Raw genomic sequence first — 23,866 nt, 5'->3', positions numbered from 1 at the left:
AACGCCAAGCAAAAATTTATATGACGCTGCTGCGCTTGTATTTAAAACATTACGTAATACTTTTTGCAAACTAAACCTTTTATATTTCAACAATGTAACAAGAAATTTTAACTTCCAGACGTATTGTTTTTATTCAAATGATTATTAATGCAAAAATAAAATAGCGACAGTACAACGCGGCGCTAGTCACCATACACGGTGTCATGGAAACTTCAATGGGACTGCCATTAGTTGTAACAGCTGCTTGACTGTTCGGTCTAGGTGGTCGGTGAAAGCTCGCTGTGCTCGAGAAAGGGGATTTTGTGTTTTCTGTGTCCGCAAGTTCTGCTGCTGTACTGTTTTCGGGATGCCTTTTACTGATGGATATCAATTTCCAAGTGACGACGAGTTAAATGTTCAAGAAGTCAACATCTCGACGCCCGCACTTCGTGCGGGGGCTTATTATTTTGGAAAATACTGCGAAGAGCCAAGCAAGGTAGTATGGATGCAACGGCCGTGTGCATTCTTCAATCACTCAAATATTCGTAATATTAGGCCTCTAACGAAAGCATCTATATAAACCGAATGGTATGTAATGTTGAAGCTTCGCAACTGTCGCCTTGGAATGCACATACGTTGACTAGATCACCTTGAAGAAGTCAAAACTGCCTAATGTGACCTTCCGTTCCGTAAAGGCCGAAACCGGCACATAGAATTTATCTCAGGCTTTTGTAGGATGGTTCAGCGATGAGTGCGTGTCACCGCATAAGGTAGGGCGCAGCAAAAGTAACGGGGGTTTCGCCTGGACAGCGTGGTCACGTTATCTCCGAATGTCGTCTGCAGGCAGTGCTTTCAAAAGAGTCGCCGTTAGCAAGCAAAGCGACAGCCTCGCGCTAAGAAACCAAGCATTGGCGCTACCGCTGAAGTAAATTTTGCTCGACACGTCTTTCAAAGCCTGCGAACATTATTTATCTCGTGTATAACTAATGAAGCTATTTGTTGTGAGCGTACGGCGGCGCCGAATACAGTGCCACATGTCCCGCCAGGCTACTTGACCAGCGGAGTGCACGTTACGGCACTTCCTGCACGCGCTGTTTTTCAGATCGTTTGCTTGATTACCCGCAATCCTTAAATTGCCTTACGCATTAATACAGGGTGCTTCAGCTAACGTGGGAGAACTATTTAAAAAACCACCGCCCAAGCACACCGTACAGATGGTTTATCAGCAAGGCTAAAACGTGCGCCCCCCGGGGTTAACCCCGGCGTTTCATTAAACTACGGCTTGGTAGGCTGCCGGATCCTCGGTACGCAGTTGCTGCTTGCGCTCGGCTGCACGGGCCTGTTCTTGTGCCCGGGTTGCAGCAGCGGCACGGCGTAGACGATCTCGTTCCCGATTCTGCTCGCGGCGCTGCTGATCGAAAGTTTCCTGCTCCTCAGGAGTAAGTATGACGTGTGGCCTACCCATTTCGGAGCCGGAAGGAACCTGCTGTGCGCGCGCTCGGCTGCCACAGGGAGCAACGACGTCACTACTTGCACACCCAATCGCACTCCTCTTTTTCTCTTTTTCTTTTCACTCGGGCGCATGGGGTCGCGCCGGAGAAGTTTTCGTTAAAACCCCTTAAACTTCGCAAAATAGTGCCACTCTCCTCCTCCGCCTTTACTCCTCCTTGTTCCTCGACCGTGGCGCCGCCTACGATGCTCGAGCGCAGCAGACGATCTTTCGCAGAGTGAATGCACGCATAGCAAGGCAGTGCTCTTTAGGCGTTCACGTTGGCTTTCCAGCTCCGCGTAACTTCGTGTACAGCATAGAATTTCTAGTTGGATGGTTATACAAATTCAGTAATGGCGGCTTTTGTTTCATTTTTTGATAACTATTTCTTTAAGAAAGTTTCTGAAGGAGTGTTAACGCTGTGCATTGACGACTGCGAATGTATTGCGTGCCCTACAATTAGGTACACAACATTTTTCAAGGGTGTGTCGCAAGATCTTGTTGCGAATGGTTGTAAATAACATGTTTACGATCGAATGACAACATCTTGACTTCCAGCAAGCCCTCAGCCTAAAAAATCCGCGCCGCCCTTACCATGTGAATTCGCGGCGCGTATCAGCTATGACGTACAAAGGCTGACGGAGATCACTGCTCTGAAGGTTCGAAAGTGTATTACAAGCTACAGTGCCGCCAACGTGTGTGCTTGCCAATCTAAGCGCGCGCAAAGGCTCAGAGGAGGCGCTGGTGCTATTATGTTTCTTGTGTCTCAACGTCGACAGAAATACCGCGGCCGATCATCGAGTCAGGACTCTGCGTACACAAGAAAATAAGTTTTTAGCATTCGTGTGCGAAGCGGGAGAGCGATAACATTGCTTGACTCAATCTCAAACAATACCACTCTGGGCTTCAGTAATTTTTTTCAGGTTAATGAATTATCACGAATAACACTTCATCGTGCGTTGGTTCGCCCGTTTACTAAGTTTACTTGTCGCGAACCGAGTTGCACTGAGGTGCATGCATTGAGGACGGTTGCACTCCCTCCAAAGTAACATTTGCGAGACATGGCTTTATTAGTGAAGTCATGATCGCACAAAGAATCCCCCCGCCATGACGCGGCCGAAATTGCAGCAAGTGAAATGATGTTTTATCTATAGGACAAAATGATATGAAACGGCATTCGAGTTGCAAGTTAACAGTTTATTTTCAGCATAGATGCATTACAGATTTGCCTTTGCAGTCACAAGTCCATGTGCACCATTTATTGTTGCATTGCGTAAATAAACGCACCAGCCTAAGAGTCCTTACAGCAAGCGCGTCTCAATTAGGCATAGTGACTGCAGAAACTAATAGTGGAATGAACGAGCAAGCGAACGACTATACGAGCGTGCGAATTAAACAACCAAGCAAACGACTAAACAAGCGTGCGAACGAACGAGCAAACGACTAAGCACGAACGACGACTAAACCAGCCAGGGAACGGGCGTGCAACCGCACATTTTCTTTGCGAGTGCTCCACGGCCGCATCTTAAGCTTAGCACATTTTAAAGCTCACGTGAGTTAGCACATACGTCTCAAGTACCTATGATGTTGTCGCTCGGCAACGAACGCACCGCCTAACACTGTTTCGGGAGAGCATGCACGCTTTTAATCGGTGCCTCTGTATCGCAAATCCACCGAGTGACCGCCAACAAGGAACACGAACAAATGAAGCAAACAAAGCTATTCTATATAAAGAAGACTAGTAAGTAACCACAAAAGGCAGAGAGATGCTCTCCTGAGGTGCTTTCATTATCGAGACTGAAATTTTGTCAAAAGGACTGCGCTGAATCTTAAAAATTTCGTAATCATGTTGTCGCACAACCTCGCGTGCCCGTGAACTCAAGCCGGTTGGCGTACAGAACGATTAAGCGCACCAAATACGACTAACACGACCATGTAGTGCGTATATAAAAAAGCATACGTTGCGTAAAAATCGTGTTATAGCGTGCGTACAAATGACAACATACACAGTGAACTGTGCAATATCTACTACGTTATTGCCGACAGCACAACACGCAAGCCTGGCACATACTATACTCTGAGAGACACACAACTTACCTTGCATAGTCGCGGGGAAGAAGTTGGTCGGAAGTTCTCCCTCCCGATTCGGTGAAGCCACGTCTTTCTTCTTAACCCGTCGCGCTTACCGAACGGTATCGCAAACAGATTCTTGCCTTTGCTAAAACTATATTGGCATCCGAACGCGCAGCAGGTCATGGTCACAGAAAATGACGTGAAGCGATGTCGCACTTGCCACAAAAAATCCTTCAAGGCGTTCACAAAATCAAAACAACACAAAATAGGAATGGCGCCAACAAGCTCTGCTTCTCTAGCAAAAATGGCACTGAAGCATGACTGTAAACAAACGAAGCCGGCGCAAGGGGCCACGTGATGCCATTAGGCCAATAGCAACGCCGTGTTGGCGTCGGCCAGAGTGCTCGAGGAGGAGGCGGCATTCTTCAAAGCGTGGCACTACTTTACGAAGTTTAAGGAGCTTTAGTTTTCGGCGTACAGTTGGCCCATGAATTGGCCCAAGTTAGCTGAAGCACCCTCTATAATTGACTGGCTGGCAAGCACATTTACATATGGGTTTTCACCTTTCTCACAGCCTCGAATGCCGTCCACGGTTATCCCATTATGTGCGAATATTTTTATTACGTGGGAAAACACAGATTCACCTTGTCTCATTAAGAAGCACAAAACATTCGTTGTACTCTATTGAAGGCTTGTTGAAGCGATAAGCGATATTGAAGCGATAAGCTAAGCCAAATTTAAGTTTTACTTGAGACCAAATTTTGCACAGAAAGAAAGCAGGTTGGGGAGCTAAATTTTGCACAAACTTTTTCAGAAACTAAGCAAAAGGCAAATGCTTCAGATGTGGCATCAGTTAACATGCTGACTTGCACTTGCAGTCAATTTGAAGTGTCCTAATGAGAAACTTTAATGAAATGCGGAAAAACTAGTTTATGGCAGTTAATAAGCCCCTTCAGACCTATTGGCTTGCATTGAAAAAAGACTAGAAGGCTCTGAAGATCATGTGTGCAACATCAGTTGGCACATCATGGAAAAGCAACCATTTACTGCGACAGCAGTTGAGAGCAGAAAACTGAGTTGGCTGTGCCCATCCATTTCCTTTGTGCCGCCCATACAGCAAGGTCACGGGACATAGAGCAGCAGCTCGCAACTTAAACTGGCAGCTACCAACCGAGCTTTTTCTGGAGCTGAGCTTGGTCGCTGTTGAGTTCTTTGCTTAAACAGTTGAGGACAAGGATGTAACCTGAGCCTACATGGGCATAGATAGCCCAATGGATTAGCAATCTGTGACGACGAAGATCGGCAGGCTAAAAAGCCCCGTTGCCATCGCGTGGCTCATACCCAGTTCGTTCTCTGGCTGCGCCCTAGCTGCTGCTGCCGCGTTGGTCGCTGCTTCTCTAGGACCTGAATAAACCCCCTTTACAAATCCAATGCTCACATCTAACTTCACCACGTGGCGAAGATCTGACCAAGTTTTGATTTTAAATGCCTTATGGCACTGTTTCTTCTGCATATATGCACATTTGTATATATCCGTGTGTGTGTGTGTGTGTGTGTGTGTGTGTGTGTGTGTGTGCGCGTGTGTGTGCGTGTGTGTGCGTGTGTGCGTGTGTGTACGTGCGTGCGTGCGTGCGTGCGTACGTGCGTGTGTGTGTGTGTGTGTGTGTGCGTGTGTACGTGCGTGTGTGTGCGTGCGTACGTGCGTGTGTGTGTACGTGTGTGTCTGTGTGTGTGTGTGTGTGTGTGTGTGTGTGTGTGTGTGTGTGTGTGACGCGAGCATGAGATTGTGGATGGAGACAAACATGGTCGACCGAACACTGCCTTTATTCTTCGTCTACCTCTTTCTCCACTATTGCACCGTACCGTACTATTGTACAGTTCGTCACATGCTTTCCCCTCCCTTTAAGAGATTCGTAGCTACAGGGGCCGATGATACCGTCTTACTTCTCACATGAACAGTGCCTCACATGTCAGTCAGGCAGTTCGATGACGTCCAGCCGAGCTCAGGTGGCCGAGGCTGGCTGTTGCATCCGGATGAATATTCAGTGCGATGAAGGAAGGTTTGGACACATGGAAGCTGTGGGTACTCGGATTTAGTAGGTGTCGGCTTACTCGTCGCATCCTGTGGACACCCGGAATCTCCCGCCCGAACATTTGGTGGTCTGAGTAGGGTAGCCGAAATCTTAGTTTGTCCGGTATGCCAGAGAAGTGCCCATGTTGTTTGCGTCGTCATGCACAGCATACCCGCAGGAATCCTTGTGTTGGGAGCAGTCTGGATAGGTGGTGCTGAAGGTGGACTCGACAATGTTTCTTTCTTGCAAAACGTTGTGTTTGTTGAGTTGGCCTTGGGCTTAGTTGACTTGCACACTGACGTTTTCCTCGTTGCAACTGTTCTTGTTGTTGCGACAGTTGTTGATATAGCATCTCTATTGGAATATGCCTTTGACTGCTTGCTCAAATTGACATGGAGATAAATGGGTAGCTTGTACACCGCTCCTTTTTGTGAGACTTGTCTGGTGGCGAGCACAGTGTGCCAGGCTTCTCAAAAGACTCTTTCGAGACTGCTGCAATGTCATTCGGAATGCACGCTTTTGTCATTTGACAGTGCGCAATGCTATTCAGCGTGTGCGAAGCTTCTGAAGTGGTAGCGGCTTGTTGAGGTGTAGTACGCAGAAGAAGGCTTGAGAGTCTTGGAGCACCTTAATCTCTATGTATACATTGCTCCAAATTGTCTTCACCTTAAGATTTACACACGTTGGTGCTGCAACTCGTATTCTGGTTTTGTCTTAGCAGTAAGCAATTTGGCTTCGTTTCACGAAAACAACTGACTGTTGCGGTATTTTCTCGATTCGTGTTGCTGATACAGAAGTTTCTGTCCATGCTGTTTTGAATTCCTGGTGATTGAGTGCTGGAGGATGTCACAGTGGATGCAGCTCGATCATGTTCTCTCGGAGAAAGGTCGTCTGTCTGCGATGCCATGGCGTCGTGCTCAATCGTGTAAAGCATGCATTATGGCCTAATGTTCATATATGAGTCATGTGACTTGAAAGCGCATAGTGGCCCGTGCATTCGAGACAAGCGATGGAATCCGTCAGAAGTTTCAGCGACGACATCAGCGCTGCAGCGCGCTGAAGACGTACATATTGTTGACTGGTGTGTGGAGGTCAAACCTGGTTCAGTGTTGGATTTTGAAGGAATGAATAGGCGTGCAGGTCGTTTAGTGCGCAGTGGCTTTTCTTTTATTGGGGATGTCAAGTTCATGCTAAACATGCGATTGCGCGTCCTCTTCATGGGAAAATCACGGCGAAAAAAATTCGCCGAGGATCTTCTAATATGGGGCTTTGTGGAAACTGTGTGTGACTGCGGCGACCTAGTTGAAATGTCTGCAGCTCGTGGATAATGGAAGGGTCGTAAACTTTAAGTTGGCTGATCATTTCGTCTTTGATTTTATTCCACAATTCATCGTTTTCAAATATGTGCATGAGGTAGAAGTGAAATGCCTCACCGGTGACATAATCGTTGAAATTTGCAACCATATCCCGTTGCGAACATGATGCAGCGGATGCGTGCAACTCGAAGACACGAAACCAATCTTCCACGGGCCCATCGTCCGCTGATCCGGTGTACTTGGGTATGTCCAAGGCTTGCGGTGATGCGGTGACGATGCTGGTTGGTGTCGGTGGTGGAGCCGTGCGCTCTGGTTCACGCCGTGGTGTTGAGTACTTGCATGATGATGTGACGCCGATGAGGTGGCTGCAAGATCTTTATCCTGTCGACTTGTGTGAAACGAGCACAAGCTTGCGGATGGAGACAAACATGGTCACCCGAACCCTGCCTTTATTCATCATCCACCTCTTTCTCCACTATTGAACCATACCATACTATTGTGCAGTTTGTCATATATATATATATATATATATATATATATATATATATATATATATATATATATATTCATATTTCTAACCCACTACTCTCCACTTTTGAATAAATTCAGTTGGTAGTTCAGTGCATGTACAGTGATCTGTATTGGCATTGTTCTTCTTTTTCTTGCCATTTTAATTTTTTAAAGGGGCCTTCCCATATCTGTTTTTCAAGCTTGAGAACACACTAGAAAGAGTGTTTAACGAATATATTCCTACGTAAATTTTTGGAGAGCTCCTAACAGTAACAGAGATATATGAAAACGCGATGCTTATTATTTTTTTTCCATTCCACCCTCAATGTGAATGCCCTGCTTGTTGCTCTTTTTGTAGTTTTTTATTTTTTTCTGTGGTGCATTTATGGTAACCTGAGAAGGCTGCCATCTGACAAGCATTCCCGAGCGCAAGAAAGAATCAGTGACCGCGTGACCGGGACGTGTTAACAACCGTTACTCTCCAGTTTACTAGAACAATGGAGGGATGCGCATGTGTGCACAAACTTTCACTTAAACGTAACTCGTCAGTAGTTCATCCAATGGCTGGTGTCTTTGAACTGTTGCATGTGTCATCATGCCATATAATTGTGGCATGATTGAGGGAGCCTCGAAAGCTACAGGAGAGAGTGAACAAACCTTGATGCAAGAGTTCACGCTCCCTGTTGCCTGAAGTGGAACAAAATTTAGCTCACATGGCAGCATTGTTTACAGATTGCAAATGCTTTTTTACCATGTTTCAAAAAGTGTTGCAGTACCCCTTGAAAGGTGTGCTAACATGACATTTCTGACTTCTCTCCCTTCCTTTATTTTTTTTTTGCTTTAAATTAAGGTCCTTGACCCCGACACACTAGAAAAACTACTTGCAAGTCTCGTAGCAGCCTAAATAGTTTTCCATGATTGCTTTTCCACGAACCACTTTTGGTTTCATTCCTCGGTGGTGTATAAGTCATCACGTTGAAGATGGTCATAGGGTAGCTGAAGATTGCAATGTCTTAGCACTCACTCCAGTTCATTCTGTCGTCTGCTATACTGCTACATTGGGCCACACAATCAATAGCATAGCAGACAGCCGAGTGAGAACCAGAATGTTGCAATGACCTGCTTCCACGTGACGACCTTCTGCACCACAACTTATGCAGCTCCCTGGAATGAAGCCAAGAGTGGTTAGTAGAAAAGCTGTCATAGTAAATTATTTAGGCTGCTCCGAGGCTTGCCAGTAATTTTGCTAACGTTTCGAGGCCGAGGACCTTCATTTAAAGCAAGAAAGAAAACGAAAAGTCGAAACTGTCGTGCCAGTAGTCATTTAAGTGCAGTGAACAAACGTGCTCAAAAACGCATCTTGTCGAACCAATCCTAGTACACTGTCTCTGTGTGTGATGCATCAATATCTCGTTTTTCCTTTAGGAGTTTATGCTTTGCCGGAAAGAGGAGAGGGACCCACGCAAATGCCTCGCTGAAGGCAGGCAGGTGACCAAGTGCGCCCTCGAGTTCTTCCGCAAGGCGAAGAAAGCCTGCCGACCGCAGTATGACGAGTACGCAGAGTGCCTCGAGTGGAGCAGCAGTGAGATGCACTACCACCAGTAAGTTCCTCGACAGGCGATTGCCTAAAGGCCAAGTACAGCGAATTTGGGATAAATTGGTTATAAATGATTAGTGTGTACACTGTTGAAGCAGCAAAGCTGCAGGACTGGTAAATAATTGTCCAAACCTACTGCAATGTCTTAGTGGCCATGGCATTTCGCTGCTGAGTTCAAAGTTGCTGGTTTGATCTCAACCGCCTTTTGAAGGGGGGGTGAAATGTAAAAACGCTCATTGGTGTGCCTGCTACAGTGTGCCTCGCAATCACATCTTTGTTCTAGCATGCAAAACCCCAGAATGTAATTACAAATTTTTGTAAGTGCGAAGTATTTTTTAAACATTGACAGCTGTTATACAGCAACTAAGCAGATGGTGCAAGTACACTGTGGTTAGCAGACATGGCACAGATCCCAGCTGTGCTTGGCCTTTGAAATGTTCAGTGCGTAATGGACAGTGCCAGATCTAGGAGGCTCTGAGCAGGCGTTGCAGTGATTTTTCAACATTGCAGGTTCGGCATCATTGCAGAATTGTGCAACATCAAAGGTGGTGCTATATTTTGTGTGCAATTAGCATTCTTTGGGAACTTCACGTGCTTTTAAGGGAAAAACTGACAATCTATCTGTCGGGCTGGGTCTCCAACCATTTTTCTGACAACTTGGATCACTGGGTAGTTCATGGTCTAATGGGGAAAGCATTTGGCTGCTTTGCTGGAGGAGCAGGGTTCACAACTAACCGTCAGACCAACTTGGGTCCCTGGGTATGTGACACTCTTCATTTAATCTTTTTCATGCTACCTTGTTGTTTATGACTTTGAAGTGGCCCCAACAAAAAATAAGTTCATTTTCCTGACATTTCGGAGCCAACTTTCTTCCTTCTTCAGGAGGGATGACGACGGAGATGTCGAAGATGAACCTTTAAACTTTCGTGGTCTGGTGGGGGAAGGGGGAAGGGAGAGGTGGAGGAGGGGTTGTTGAATTCTTGTTGACTACCTGAGTGTCGTAGGCCAGGCACTGTCTCAGATGGTTCTGTGCTTATGATAAATATAATCTGACGTCAGGTTTCCCTTGTAACGGTTTAGGCTGTCGTCTTTGTTGGTTGGCCTCAGTTCTAAGAATTTTGGTTTCATTGAAGCCTTCAAGTATCCAAGAGGAATTCAACATCCCCTCCCCCACCAGACAACAAAAGCTTAAAAGTTGTGCCTCGACATCTCTGTCGTCACCCCCCCTGAAGAATGAGCCGAGTTCATTCCAAAACGTTGGGAAAATAAACTTATTTGTTTAGTTGGAGCCACTTGAAAGTCAGAATTAACCCAACAAGACAGGCAATTCTGTCAAAATGTTTAGCTTCAACTTGTTGAGTCACTGGGCATGTATCACTGGGTGGGTGCTGCTCGCCAATCATGACACAGTGATCGTGCTGTGCTAGCACAGCGTGTTCATTGAGAAGGGCGAGAGAGGAACTCGACTGCATACATGCCTCATACATGAAGCAATTAATTGGTGGCAATACAAGTATCGCTACATTGCTTCAATCCTATAATCTCATTAACATTGTGGGGTTCTCACACCCGTGCTCTTGGGACAAAGGAACGACAACACAGTAGTGCCAACAATCTCAAGGGCATTTATTGCACCTTTCATAGATCAATGCCTGCTAGCCGAGTTGCTATCCACAAAACATGCCGATGGGCACGCGACAAATCTAGAAGTCCAACTCACCGCGACTGGATAACGAGCGAATATGTTCGCCCCATGCTGGATCCCAATGCCTGGTCGTTCACACGAACGGTGGCGCGTTCAAAGGAGGCCACGCGAGACGGTCTCGCAGAGGCATGGATCGGAGCACGCACGGGACGTCCGCGGCGTTCGCCGACCCGCCACCAAAGACCCAGCGTGTTCTCCCCTGCGCCCCCAAGTAACCCCACCGTGAGGCGGCGTTAGCAGCGCAACACTCGCACCATCTCTCGTACTGCGCTTCAACCAGACCGACTGCCGCGGGCATCACGCAGGCCACGCGGCGAAGACGGATTGCAGAAAAAGGGAGCTATGTGGGAAAAACATCAGGGGACGTGCAAGAGTCGCGCATCCCCCCAACATAGACATACATCGTTGAGATGGGGTTCTGCTTGAATTTTTTTTATTATTATTATAGTTTCGGTATCGAAATTGTCAATTCTTGCTTGATTTTTGTGACGCATCTACTAATGTAAATCTTTGCATGGAGTCTGCTCTGTGTCTTACAGTATTAGAAACTGGGATTTTTATGCAGTCTCAAGTTTTATTGCAGTTGACCTTAAACCCTTTCTGGTCTATAACAATTCCTTTGCAAACCATAATGTCTTGCAGGAAATATCTGACATTAAGAAAAAGAAACAACGAAGCTATCTTCAGAAATGAGTGTCAGCACTGCTAATTCATCATTCGCCAAATTTGTGCGATGGATAAATATGGCTCTCTCTGAAATTTCACAAATGTTAATGCGTCGCATCACGTTAAGGTTAGGTCTCTGCACTTTATTTTTGGAGCCTGCTGCCTAATGCATAGAAAACCTACCTTGGATATTATAAAAAGAGTTTTTAAAGGGACACTAAAAGCAAATGTTTTGTCAGTGGGGACTGTTAAAATGCCATTCCAGGAACCCCGCAGTTTATTTTTCTTTAAGAGAATGCTTATATTGAGAGAATATTGCGTCTGAAGGGTCAACATTCCTTTAGCACGGCTCAAATCCCCCACCACTAGCGACGAGGTGCGACACTGCATGTGCCATCATCACTCTTTACAGCCATCAGTCAGTGAAATAGCAGTCGGTGCTATGGTATTTTGTGTAAAATGCAACGGCCCAGCCAGAAACCGAGTGAAGACACAGCAGACAACATCCCAAGGTGTTACATGGATGCGGCACGTTGCTTGTCGTCCTGAAGTTCGCGTGGCAGCCCACCCATTACCGCATGTTTGTGTAACAACATGACAGCAGCTAGTCTGCCCACTTTGATCTGAAATCACTCTTTCTGCTTGCTCTTCTCCATGACAGCAAGAAATAAATTGTAAAATGAGCCTTCGCTTCATCTCATTTCACACTGAGTACGAAGCATCTGAGATTGCTCACGTGCAGACAATCTCGGAGGCCAGTGTCATAAAAGTGTTTTGATTTCTAGCTATCAGATGTTGCCACAACATGTACTGCGGGTGGTATGAAATGCGTTTTTACTGGCGATGATGGCATAGTAAAGCTAGATGTGTGGTACCCTCTCTTTAAAATGTTGGCTAAACGGCATGTTCCAGAGTTGAATAGAAGTGGTCAAGTAGCATTTTCGTTCATCTTATAATGCAGTACAATGATATCTTTAGTATCAGTGGTTGAGTACCAGTGGTACAATTATAATGAAGAATTGGGCATCATCATGCTAATCCAGTAGACTCCCTTTAAGATGAACTCAAAGGGACCGTGAAAATTTGTTTGTCTCATCAGAAGAATAATTGGCAGCATGACCAGGCACACCCATATATCTTGCTTAAATAAATGAAGTAGACATGCAATGGAGGAAAATAGCATAAAAAGCATTTATTTGGCTTAACCTAATAGAAAACTGTCTTCAAGTGCTACTCTTGCTTGGTTTCATCCAGTCCATGATGGACGTTTGTCGCTTTTGTGCAAATCAGTCAGCAGCCACAAACGATGTCATCTGACCTAATGACCTTAAAAATCCTTCTGTGCCTTCGTGCTGCTCGAAAAAGTTCACTAGGGAGTTCAGTCAGGCATCTGCTGCCTCATAGGTCGTTGAGGCAGATTCCGAGCTAGCGAAAGTATGAAGGAACGTGCTGAGCACGCGGCAAAGCAACACCACCTAGAGGAAAATCTAGGTGACGTTGAGTGAGGTGTGGAAAGAGAGATGAAGCAAAGCGTCGTGGAGCAGGAAGGTAGGCGGAGGCGTGTTGGGTTGACTTCCTCTAGCAGTTGCTACAGGTTTTGATTGCAATACGGACGTACCGGCTTCATCTTGTGATAACGTCATCGTTGCGCGCCATACACTGTGTGTGCGAGTGAAAGCATGTGACGGGGAGCTGACAATGGCGGCTCAGTCTCGCGTGCGCAGAGAAAGAAAGGTGGGAAGAAGCACGCTGTCTTCCGTCGTGCACATGGCAGTGGTGTAGGGGAGGGAGGGCATTGTTGTACTGCAGCCATGCGCAGTTGCATGGGCCTTATCTTGAAAGCGATCTGCTTGGGGGGCACAGTCTATGTGCACTGATGGCTCGTAACCTTGCATGCGCTGTGTTCTCACCACTCAATTTGCTTTGAAGTGATAGACAGCCCGAAGGTCACTTCGCTCGCTGCTGCTGGTGGGAGGAATCGCAACGCGCCCCCTGGGTGCGGCGCGTCGAGGCACCCTAGGCTCCAGGATCGGTAGCAGTGGCAGTCACTCCGAGTGTTCGTCTTAACCGAAGAGTATGTCTGGTGGTTCGTCTTAAGCAGATTTTTTTTTGCATTGAGTCTATGGAAAACCAAACAAACGTTCCCATGTTGCTTGTTATATGCAAGAAATCAGCTTAACCAAGTTCATCTTAACAAGAGTTCACTGTACTAGAATGACCCGGTAGAGCCCTAAATTGTGTCCTACATTAACTTTGATTTCTCGCTTGCTGAAGCTCTATTCTTGATGATATTGACACCGCATATGTTTTCGAGTGTTAATCTACCACTTTCGCTTGACTTAATATCTGCCTCTATTGTCCCTTTAAATAATCTCTGGCTATATTCCACGCTATTATGACTGTGAGTTAAGAAATTCGAAGAAGCACATGCGGCTTACAGTGCATCGAGCTTTTGCCAATTCATGAGAAACAGCTTCGATTCATTCCAGAAAACACTGGTGCCATTTAGTCTGTGCTGGTCTTCGGTGAACCTCACTGAGGCCAATTTGTGTCACTGGATGTGTGCCAGTAGGTGTGTGCCGCTCCTCAATAAATGTCTTTGACGCCAGCTTGGGTGGCTAGGTGTGCGCCACTGGTAATCTGCTGCTCTACAATGAAGAAAAAGGTCCCTTAAATTTCTACGATGCTGAGCGGAATTGAACCCATGTCACGAGGGTCCTTCAAGGACAGCAACCTGACGTATTAGCAAGCTGTGCCACAAATGCATCGGGCATGTGCCGGTTTCAGTGAATGTCTGTCACACCAATGTTTCAGCAAGCTGCATCATGAGTAAATTGGTATATGTGCCACTCTTCAATGAACCTCTCACTAACTTGGGTCACCGAGTATGTGCCACTGTGCGTGTGGCAACCGAGGGCACAGCTTTCGGCGTTTGCCGGCACCGGCGAGCCACGTGTGCACTTCTCGGAAGTGCCACTAGATGGTGCAGCATGTCCAGAAAGAAGCGCAAGAAGAGCCAGGTTGCTGCGTGGTGGGTTCCTCACCGTTCGCAAACACCGGCGCACCATGCACTTCTAAAGCCGCACGCAGGCTTCGTGGCGGCGATGTTAGATGGCGCCGAGTGTTCTTAGGGAAGCGTGAAAGAAGAGTCCCACTGCAGTACACGCCTCGCGCATAACTTGTTTCAAATAAGTTGTGTGGCTATATTGATCCAATGCTAGCATTTGCTTTTGGCAGTCATCGTGGGATGGGTTCTGCCACAATTTTTTTACAGCACAAAAATTTAGGGACCTCAAGAACTTTTGTGGTCTCACTGCTGTTGTGCTAGCTCTGGAGTGTAACCAAAACACTGTTTCACGTGATGTATCCTCTCGGTGATGAATCAATCTGCAAAATGAACAGGGAAATTCATTCCTCACGTCGAATCAGGCACACTTCAAAGCGCGAGCAATGTCCTGCCTATTAAATGTGTGCCGACTCCAGGACAACCTGAAGCAGCAGCATTCATGCTGGTGCAACTGCTGATGCACTTTTCACAAGCTGTAAGGGAAAGTTTTTATCTTTTTAGTTTTGGTATCAAAAACATTTACTTTTGTGAGCCTTTTGTGACACATCCCCTTACATTGTAATCATTAATTTTTTTATGCCGGCTGCTCTATATTTACACTGAAATTAGGCTGTCTACAATGCTTAAAATATTATTGCAGTTGGCCTTTAAAGGAAATTTTTCAAAGACCTCCTATTCTATACCGTGACTATACTTAATGTGGTTTCTTTGGAAAACGAGCAGTAAATTTCAGAACAGAATTTATTAGTCTGCACAGTCTCTTTAAATTGTAACGAACACTCGCAACGCTGGTTACTGGACAGAATGGCAATACCATGCCGGTAAATGTGAGAAACTGGAAGCACGTAGGGCCTCTGAAGGAGTGGTTGCTTTGTGTTGAACACTGATGTCTCTACTAGCTATCCTCAGCATATAATCAGTTGCATAAGTAGCAGCTTCTATGTCTTTTTTTTTTTATGAAGTCAGCAATAATCTCGCACATTTCCGACAGGCACAGTCTGTGTAGTGTGCGTATGTCTCAGTTGACACTACAGCCTTTTGTAAGATTCTGGTGAGCATGCTGCACTGATGTTAGGTTGAAGGCACAATGCATTTCCCACATCCTGAAATAGACAGCGGCCTTCATGTCACTCCCACAACGTGACTCACATTTTTGTAAGTCATTGTTTTAAAATTCTTGAAAGTCTATTGATGAACCGGTCTGTCTGCACAAAAGGCAGAGCCGCGTTTCAACACAGTATGCTTATTGCTGTTATCGATAATCATGAACTGTGTTTTACGAAGCTTAAAGCAGTTGTCGAGACTAAGAACCATGGAATCAAATTGGAAGGGGCACTACAACTTATACCAGTAGAGTATTCCTTAACTTTTTTCTTGAAAAGGAATTGGTTTCTAGTAGTGAAAGTGGATGGCTGGGCCTCCCCTTTCTTCAATTTTGTGCCGAAAGCACAGAGCTGGAACGTCATTCTGATCTCGAAGGTGTCTTTTTTTTCTTCTTTCTTTGTTCGATTTGGGCTGTTTTGGTGCAGGAAGAGTTTGCAAGACTTGTTAGGTTGACCTCGGTGCCTCTAGGAACCAGTGTTAATTCCTTCATAATAAAAAATTAACTAGGCCCCACGTAAATGTCAAAATCAATGACATCTCAGCAATCTGGTGTGGGAACTTTAGAGCATTGGTGCTGCCGGTCTTTCATACTGAGCCTACCCTCATAAACAGAGAGGAAAGTTCACTATTGCAGAAATGTAGTTTGCTAATACAGCTTAACTTTATGAATTTTTTTTTTTCTGTGTTCCTTTAATAGCATAGTGAGAGCCATTCAAGAGCATTTAGCTAATGTAGCCCTCAAATTCAGCTTAGGTTGTTATTGGGGTAGCACATACAGTCGCGATCAAGAGTTTTGGACCACGGCACCAGCAAAAAAATTCAAATATATTCAAGTGCAGCTCCACGGCCTGAAGTTGGTTTAATACATTGTATTGGTCAAACATGCACACGTATACGTGCAGTCCTGATTTCAGCTGAAATGGCCGGGCGGCAAAAAAAAGAATAAATCACGGCACCTTTGGTCCCCAAACTTTTGGTCATGACTCTACGTACCTGCCAACTCACCCGAATTTTTAGTTAATTTTGCAAATTTGGGCTTCTTTTGTGATTTTACATATACTGCATTAGCTCATACAAAAAATGAATCCTGTTCAAAAAATTTGTGGAAGTGGCCCTGAACCACTTTTTATTGAAGTGAAAAAAGGGCATTTGGAGTAGGCTATTTCAGAAATACTTTTCCACAAAAAGTACTTCAATGCGTTCAGCAGAAGCAGAGTTATTGGCAATCAAACACGACCTCCGCTGTGCTCCTGTTCCTTCTTTGATGCTTTGCACTGCGAAGGTGACAGCGGAGTGAGGCGTGCCTGCATTGCTCCGCCCTGTAAATGTCATCAAGGTGCACAGTTCAAATTTAATTTTGGTTGTTAACTAAGATGTCATGACTTGTGATTTTGGTGTCTACAATGCACTAAACATAAGCCAAACGCTGTTGTGCTCAGCAAGCCACAGGGCGCTTAGCCGCAGCTGCCAATAGCAACCGCATATGGGAATCCACTTTATTACGAAATAAAACATCCAGAAGAGAATGAGGTGCAGGCTTCTGTTGAAAAGAAAGTGTTTCAGAGAAAGGTGACTTCGCGATCCGCTTGCGAGCTCCACGCACCGCATACAACAGCAAAACTTGGCTGAGATGTTCACAGCAGCTTATGCTACCCATGGACTATGGTATTTCACTAAACCCAAGGGGTGGTTCAGAGCCCCTTTAAAGGGGTCCTGAAGCACCCTTTCCCGAGTTGTTGAGTTGTTGAGCTAGGGTACATGCATGGTGGCTGCCATCGAGAACAAAGTGTAAAAGGGCATGCTTTTATGTTCACTGATAGCTTTCCTACCACATTCTGTTTCTGCATTGGGAATAGCATCATGTCGGCAGCTGACAGACCCAATAAGCCTGCCCACATTCCCGTTTCCACTCACGTTCACATTGTCATTGGGCATTGTCACAAGGGCAATGTTTATTGCTACACTGGAACACATTACCTGCCTTCCTAATATGTAAAGGCTAATATTGCAGCCTGCTGATGAGTATTCTAGAAATACAGGTGATGTGGTGGTGCTACCATTCAAAGGGGCCATAACAACAAATATTAAAGCTTGAATTATGCATTGCATGGCAAGCCTTATGCATGCCACAGCAAGCTGGTGAAAGTTGAGTGCATTCGGTGTAGTAGAAAATTTGTATCTGAATTTTTAATGTTGCTGTTGAATTGTAAAGCAGTCTGGTGACACTGAGTGATGGCAAAATGATTTGGTTCCCCTGGCAATGGCTCCCTCGGGTGACAGAAGGCAGTCTCGAAGGCCATGCTTTTGTATACTGCAAACACCGGAAGTGATTGCAGAAGTGATTGCAGGAGCAGTATATACATCATGGCCGCCATGCATTGTTTTGTTTTACATGTACGCCTCTGTCTATGTGGGCATTTGGGTGCTGGTTTTCGTCGCAAAAATGAAGGTATTGCGGGCATACCTCGGTGGCACCACCCTTGCTGCATCGTTGGCAACCAGAGTGTGCGGAGCAAGACCTCCGATGGTGGTCTTGAACTGTTTCAAAGCAGATGACACAGTGGTGGCCCCTTATTTCCTGATGTCACACAACCATGAAAAAATGGTGGTTGCTATTGGTGGGAGGGGTTTAGAGGCAGCGATTTCAAGTTGAAATTTCAAGTTAAATGTGTGCTGAGAGCCACATTTTTTTTTTGTGTGTGTGTAACCATATTGGGCCCTCTACTCCGAGTTACAAATAGACATACAGACAGACAGATTTATTCGACATCATGATTACACAATGTCATAAAAATGGGCAAAAAGCCAAAGGAGCGGGGTTTGACAAAGGCCAATGTTCGCTCTAAATACAGGCTACTTAAGTTGTACACATCTGTTGTACTTATTAAACGCTGTAATGCCAAATCTTCTTTTTTAAAAAAGAAGATTTGGCATTACAGCGTTTAATAAGTACAAAAACAGCACTTACAAGCATAGTTCACAATTCAATTTAATAAGTAGTACACATCTATGAAACAAAGATTTGGCATACAGCAATTAAGACATAATACAAAAACAGCACTTGCAAGCATCTTCACAACACAGGAATGTGAAGCAGCAATCCGAAGCAAGAAACCTAACCTAACAAGATAACATTTATACAAAAAGTTCGAGAGTAAGGATGAAAATAGAATATAAGCTTTCCAACACAGAGAAAGAAAACAATAAATCACATAGCATTGTCAAATGAGTTGAGTAATGATCGTAGTCTGTAATTTAGTGACTGTGCACCGTAGTTGGTTCGTGTTTTTGGAACGTACCATGTTTCGTTATGCTGTGTATGGTAATCGTTAGTATTTCTTTGGAGGTTAGATATTTCCCAAATCAAATTGTTTCCCTGTTTTTTTGCTTCCTATATATCACTTAATAGTAAATCATTGTAGATGGAATTTATGGTGGTTATTCGAAGGCTGTTAAATAATGGTTCTGTGTGAACTAGGTGCAGTGCGTTAGCAATTAATTGCACTAACAGATTTTTTTTTTTTTCAATATCGACCGCTTAGTAATTTTGGTCGGGGTGGTACTACCCCAGACCAGGTGGCAGTAGTTTGTGCGATAAAAATAGCAAATTGTACTTCATCACCTTAACAGTTCTTGGCAAAGAAAAATGTAATCTTGTTAGCATGCCTACACCTCTGGCACCCTTTTTGGAAATGAAATGAATGTGATTATTCCATGTTAGGTGTGCATCTAATATAACTCCAAGACTATTAGTGCAGGGAGCAAGTTCACTTATCGAAGTACCTATAATGAGGTCACTGTGAATTATGGCATTTTATTTTTGCTTGAAATAGCACGGCTTTAGTTTTAGTGGATTAATGGTTAATGAGTTGAGTGAGCTCCATTTGTGTAGTTTGTTATGGACATGATTGCGGTATGGTAAAATTTCGTTAGTATTAATGATGGCATTAATATAAATATTAATATAATAAATATATTAGTGGTATGATGTCATTAATGTAAAGATTAAACAGTAAGGGTCCAAGGATACTTCCTTGTGGTATCCCAGAGTTAATTTCCATGGTGTTAGAGGTATGAGGGTTGATGATAACCTTCTTGCAGCGATAGTGTAGGTAAGTTTTTAGTAAATCTAGAAATACTCCCCTAAAGCCATAATCGATAGAGTTCTGAATGCCTTAGAAAAGTTACAACACCTAGGGCTAAAAGCTTGTTTAGCAGTCAAGATTAGTTCTCTTTGGTTTAATATTGCTAACTATGCTGAACGACCCTTGCGGAATCCAACTTGGGAATTTGTGAGTATGTTATGTTTGTCACAAAACGTAGTTATTTCATCGGTAATTAACTTTTCTATGCCATTTGAAAACACAGGAAGTATACATATTGGTCTGTGGTTCAACAGTTCTTTCTTATCGTCACCTTTAGAGAGGAGAAAAGGGGTTAACCAAGGGGCCTGCTTTTATTAGTCATATCATAAGAAGGCCAACAAACACTGACACCAAGAACTAGGTATGATAGCCGGAAAGACTAAGTATATATCACATTCATCCTGATACCAGGTATCAGTAAGTATGATGACGTCATGTGAAAAACCAAAGCAGGAAATAACGCAGTTCAACCTGTCGGACGACCGTCTTGTGGCTCCTTTAATGTACCAGCCCCTTCCGTTCCACTGTGTTTTCAATGCTGACTGCCGCGCATTGTTACTAGTTGCGTTTGAGGCAAACCACGGGCAGCAGTGACGGATATGAAGCTTGAGCCCACCTGGGGCTGCTTTGTAGATGTCTTCATCAGCTGATGGACGCATCTGTTCCTCTACTGTCCCACGACAGCAACCTCCACGGTAAGAGCACCGACCTGGTGTGCTCAACATGATTGCGAAGTTAGCCATGAGGTATGGGTTAAGTTGCGCAATGTGTACAATAGTGTATGATATGAGAGACCCACGGTACACGACCTACTCGTCAGCCACATAGACGGCGCAGTTGTAACAAATGGTTGAATCCGCTAACATCGGTGACTTTGCATAACACCCTGTAGAGACCATCGTAGCAAGATCGGAGCTTCCCAGTGTAACAGATGCTTGTAACAACAATGCGTGACGACAAATGTTTGTGGAAAATTGTCACTGTGGTTCAAATTGGTGGCTGTTTCTTTTTTGTTTTTTTTTTTTTTTCAGTCAGCCTTCCTATGTTTTCTTACCGTGCTCAGTCTGTGCTCTAATTTAAATGGATTGTCTATTCTTTTGCAGCTGCCGGAAAACCCAGGCCGCATTGGATGGCTGCATGCTCGACAAGCTGGGCATTGAACGGCCGCACCTTGGGTACTTTGCGATGCCTCGTGTTCACCACACTGAGCGACCAAGGCCGGAAAAGGGTTACCGTGACGACTACCCTGCGACGCCGAAATTGGAAGATGACTTTCCCAGGCGCCCTGCAAAGCACGGCTTGCGGTCCATCATTTCGTAACCATTGGAGGTACATTGTAGCACACCTGCAATAGATTTTCAACATCGTTACTAGCGGATGGCTGTAGAAAATATGAACATAAAGCTTCTTCAGGTTGAAGAGGGCTGTGTCTGCTGCTCCTTTATTTAAATGCTGAGATATGCATCTTTGGCAGTGTCAGCACTTGCAGGTAGCATTAGGTAGCGTGGACATAACGCTTTCTGAGGTTGTTATTGCCTGTTAACTTTGGCATGTACCCAAGAGGGGTGATGAGCTGTGGTTCACTACGTAAGCAGACTGGAATGGCGTCACCCTTCCTTTGACTTCATAGTATTAGTACAATTTGTGAATGGTAAGAATAGTCATCCACCCCAGTGTAGCATGAAGCTGCAAAGGAGACCCACACTAGTTTCTCCGAAAATTTCGCGGATTCAAAAAAAAAATTGTCCCAGTCAGGGGATTGAACGAGGGACCAATGCCTATTAGTTTCCTTTGTCCCTTTGTGTTACAGTGAGGTGGATGACTAGCATTTTTCTGTTTTATGAACCTTCCTCCAACTTGTAGGATTCTTCAGAATTGATTTGCCATATTGTGTACCAATAAGATAACTGAAAAGTGAATAGGCTGATTTACAGTGGAGTCGTAAAAGAAAGGATATCTGTACTAGGAATGCGGAGGAGAAATGTGTTTGCTAAGTCCCCGTGCTCTCTCTTTCTCCTCCCCCCCCTCATACGACCATTCCACCATTTTTAATTTGAAGTTCACCAGTTTTGCATTTTGGATACATTAACAAAACTAACACGAGCCAGCGACACATCCTAATCGCCAGACTTTGCCGGGGAAAAATAATGCGCACTTTACCACTGTCAAAATGTCCGTGAAAGATGCACCGGCCATTTAAATCTGCATTAACCAATAAGAGCGGTTCCTGTGTTTGTGTAAAAGAGCAGTGATTAAAGGGCAGCAGTAACTAATCACAACGCTACTTTAGCTTTTTTTTTCTTTTTTTTTTCATTTTTCGTTCACTTCATTTGCTGTTATTTGTGCATTGTGAAATGCAGCACTGTGGCTATCTCAAGCTTGGATCTCTCCTCTTTACCATGGTTCCAAAATGCCGGCAGTGTTTCAACAGAAAGTTACACACTTTGGTGTGCAATGGCATCTCCCGATGCCCGATTTTCTATGCTGTTTTTGTTAACAGCGCGCTAGAAAAGTGCGACTTTCTCACCTTCCATGCCACTTTTCTTTTGAACATTTGCGCACGTGATAAAGTGACACTCAAGCATCGTGAAAAAAAAAATCTTAAATTTTGACCAGTCACTCAGAACAGTTGGTGGCAAACCGGAGTGGTGGATCGCATTTGCCCTGCCGCCCAACCATGGCGAGAATATTGGCACTGAATAAGCTCATGTCAAAATAATTCTGTCTTCCAGTAGGTGCTCGCAGATAGAAAAATCGCAGCTCTCATGGTTGGTGCATGTGAAACAGCAATCCAAGGCTCACATTTGCAGAAGTAACACCTGTGAAAAATGCAGTGCAAAATTGCTGCGTGCCTATCGTTCTACCCTACCTTCAACACTGCAACCTATTCCATGGAAACCATGCAGTATAATCAAAACTTTGGCACTTGTTGCATGCCAACTTAATTCTTCACATGCTGATACAGGCAAGGAGAAACACATCCTAATATTATATTCACACTACATTTAGAAGTAAATTTAAGCTGTTAAACTGGGAAGGACTGGGTGTGTGGATTAAAGGGAAAAAGCAATGCAATTTTGAGCCACCTAAAAATCGTAGATACAGAATAGCCTCCTTGCAAAATTTGTTACTTGTAGATGTGTATCTAAACGCTCGCTGAAGCAGACATTGTTGATATTGAAACTGAAAAAATGCCACCATTACCGCTCACCAGAAGCGACGCACAACTCCAATTGCACAAATCCTTGGCATGGCCTCCGAGATGAGGCGCCACCTGTGACTGACCACGGCACACTGACAAATCTCGGAGGCGACCTGCTGGGACTTGCATCAGAGCTGCTAACCACCCGTTTCATGCCGTGTCGACGATACGTTCATGTCGGTGTTATAAAGCAAAGCCAGCGACACTTTCGCATCCACTCTGCGCCTACGGCTGATAGCGTAGACACAAGTAGGATGATGCTAGCATGATAAGCGTTGGCAGTGCGGAGCAAATGTTTGATCTGTCTCTCACTTCCACATGTCTCTGAAACTTGGAGTTTGTGCAACCTCCGGCACTCAACAAACAGGAAGACGGCATGTGTGATGCCACGCCATTTCGGCACGCCCATTCTTTGCACATGTGGCAGATGACCTCCAAAAGAGGGCGCACGGGCTGCATATGCACTCGGCTACTGTAAAATTCATGTGCAGCCATGGCCATGCTAGAGAAATGGATGGACGCCACACGTGCCCTCCCTCCCTCGTGCTCGCTTCATTGCATTACCCCGAACTCGCTCTGCTCACCCATTTCTCCTTGCTCGTGTGGGAGCCAAACCACCACCCTTCTTGGTTCACCCTTGCACACTTTCACTCGCACCCAAAGCCTACAGCATGAGGGGCACAATAGGATCTTCTCGCACTTATACTTTATAAGAAACATGTCGCTGCTTCACTTCATTGGTCGCCTTTGGTCGCTTGGCGTGCAATTTGAGAAGCTGTCTTTGGAAGCAGCCACTTGAAATTCAGCCATATGACCATTGCATTGACGGAAGTTCTTATTTAATGTCCCGGTATTTCTTTGCAGCTGCAGCGAAATTTCATTATATTGAAATCGTGTATTTTTAGCACCAGGATGTGAACATCATATTATATATTATTTGT

At 44.9% G+C, this 23,866-nt stretch overlaps 1 protein-coding gene across 1 annotated transcript; it reads left to right on the top strand.

Annotated features, from left to right (window-relative positions):
- Positions 1-239: 239 nt before the first annotated feature.
- ND-19 (NADH dehydrogenase [ubiquinone] 1 alpha subcomplex subunit 8) lies at positions 240-21,142 on the top strand. Its single transcript, XM_075693606.1, has 3 exons — positions 240-475; positions 8,865-9,040; positions 20,827-21,142. The coding sequence occupies exons 1-3, from the start codon at positions 347-349 to the stop codon at positions 21,041-21,043; spliced, it is 522 nt and encodes a 173-aa protein (XP_075549721.1). The 5' UTR covers positions 240-346; the 3' UTR covers positions 21,044-21,142.
- The last annotated feature ends 2,724 nt before the right edge of the window (positions 21,143-23,866 follow it).

This window comes from Dermacentor variabilis, chromosome 5 (assembly GCF_050947875.1).
Source record: "Dermacentor variabilis isolate Ectoservices chromosome 5, ASM5094787v1, whole genome shotgun sequence".
In the NCBI taxonomy this organism is placed as follows: Eukaryota; Metazoa; Arthropoda; class Arachnida; order Ixodida; family Ixodidae; genus Dermacentor; species Dermacentor variabilis.
Note: the sequence above shows the minus strand (reverse complement) of the source record. Positions and strands in the feature narration are given on the sequence as shown.

Bases quoted from the DNA above. Each gene is read 5' to 3' on its own strand.
- ND-19 (XM_075693606.1), top strand. From the start codon at position 347: ATGCCTTTTACTGATGGATATCAATTTCCAAGTGACGACGAGTTAAAT. The intron at 476-8,864 runs GTAGTATGGATG...TTTTTCCTTTAG, and splicing joins ACTGCGAAGAGCCAAGCAAG to GAGTTTATGCTTTGCCGGAA. The intron at 9,041-20,826 runs GTAAGTTCCTCG...ATTCTTTTGCAG, and splicing joins AGTGAGATGCACTACCACCA to CTGCCGGAAAACCCAGGCCG.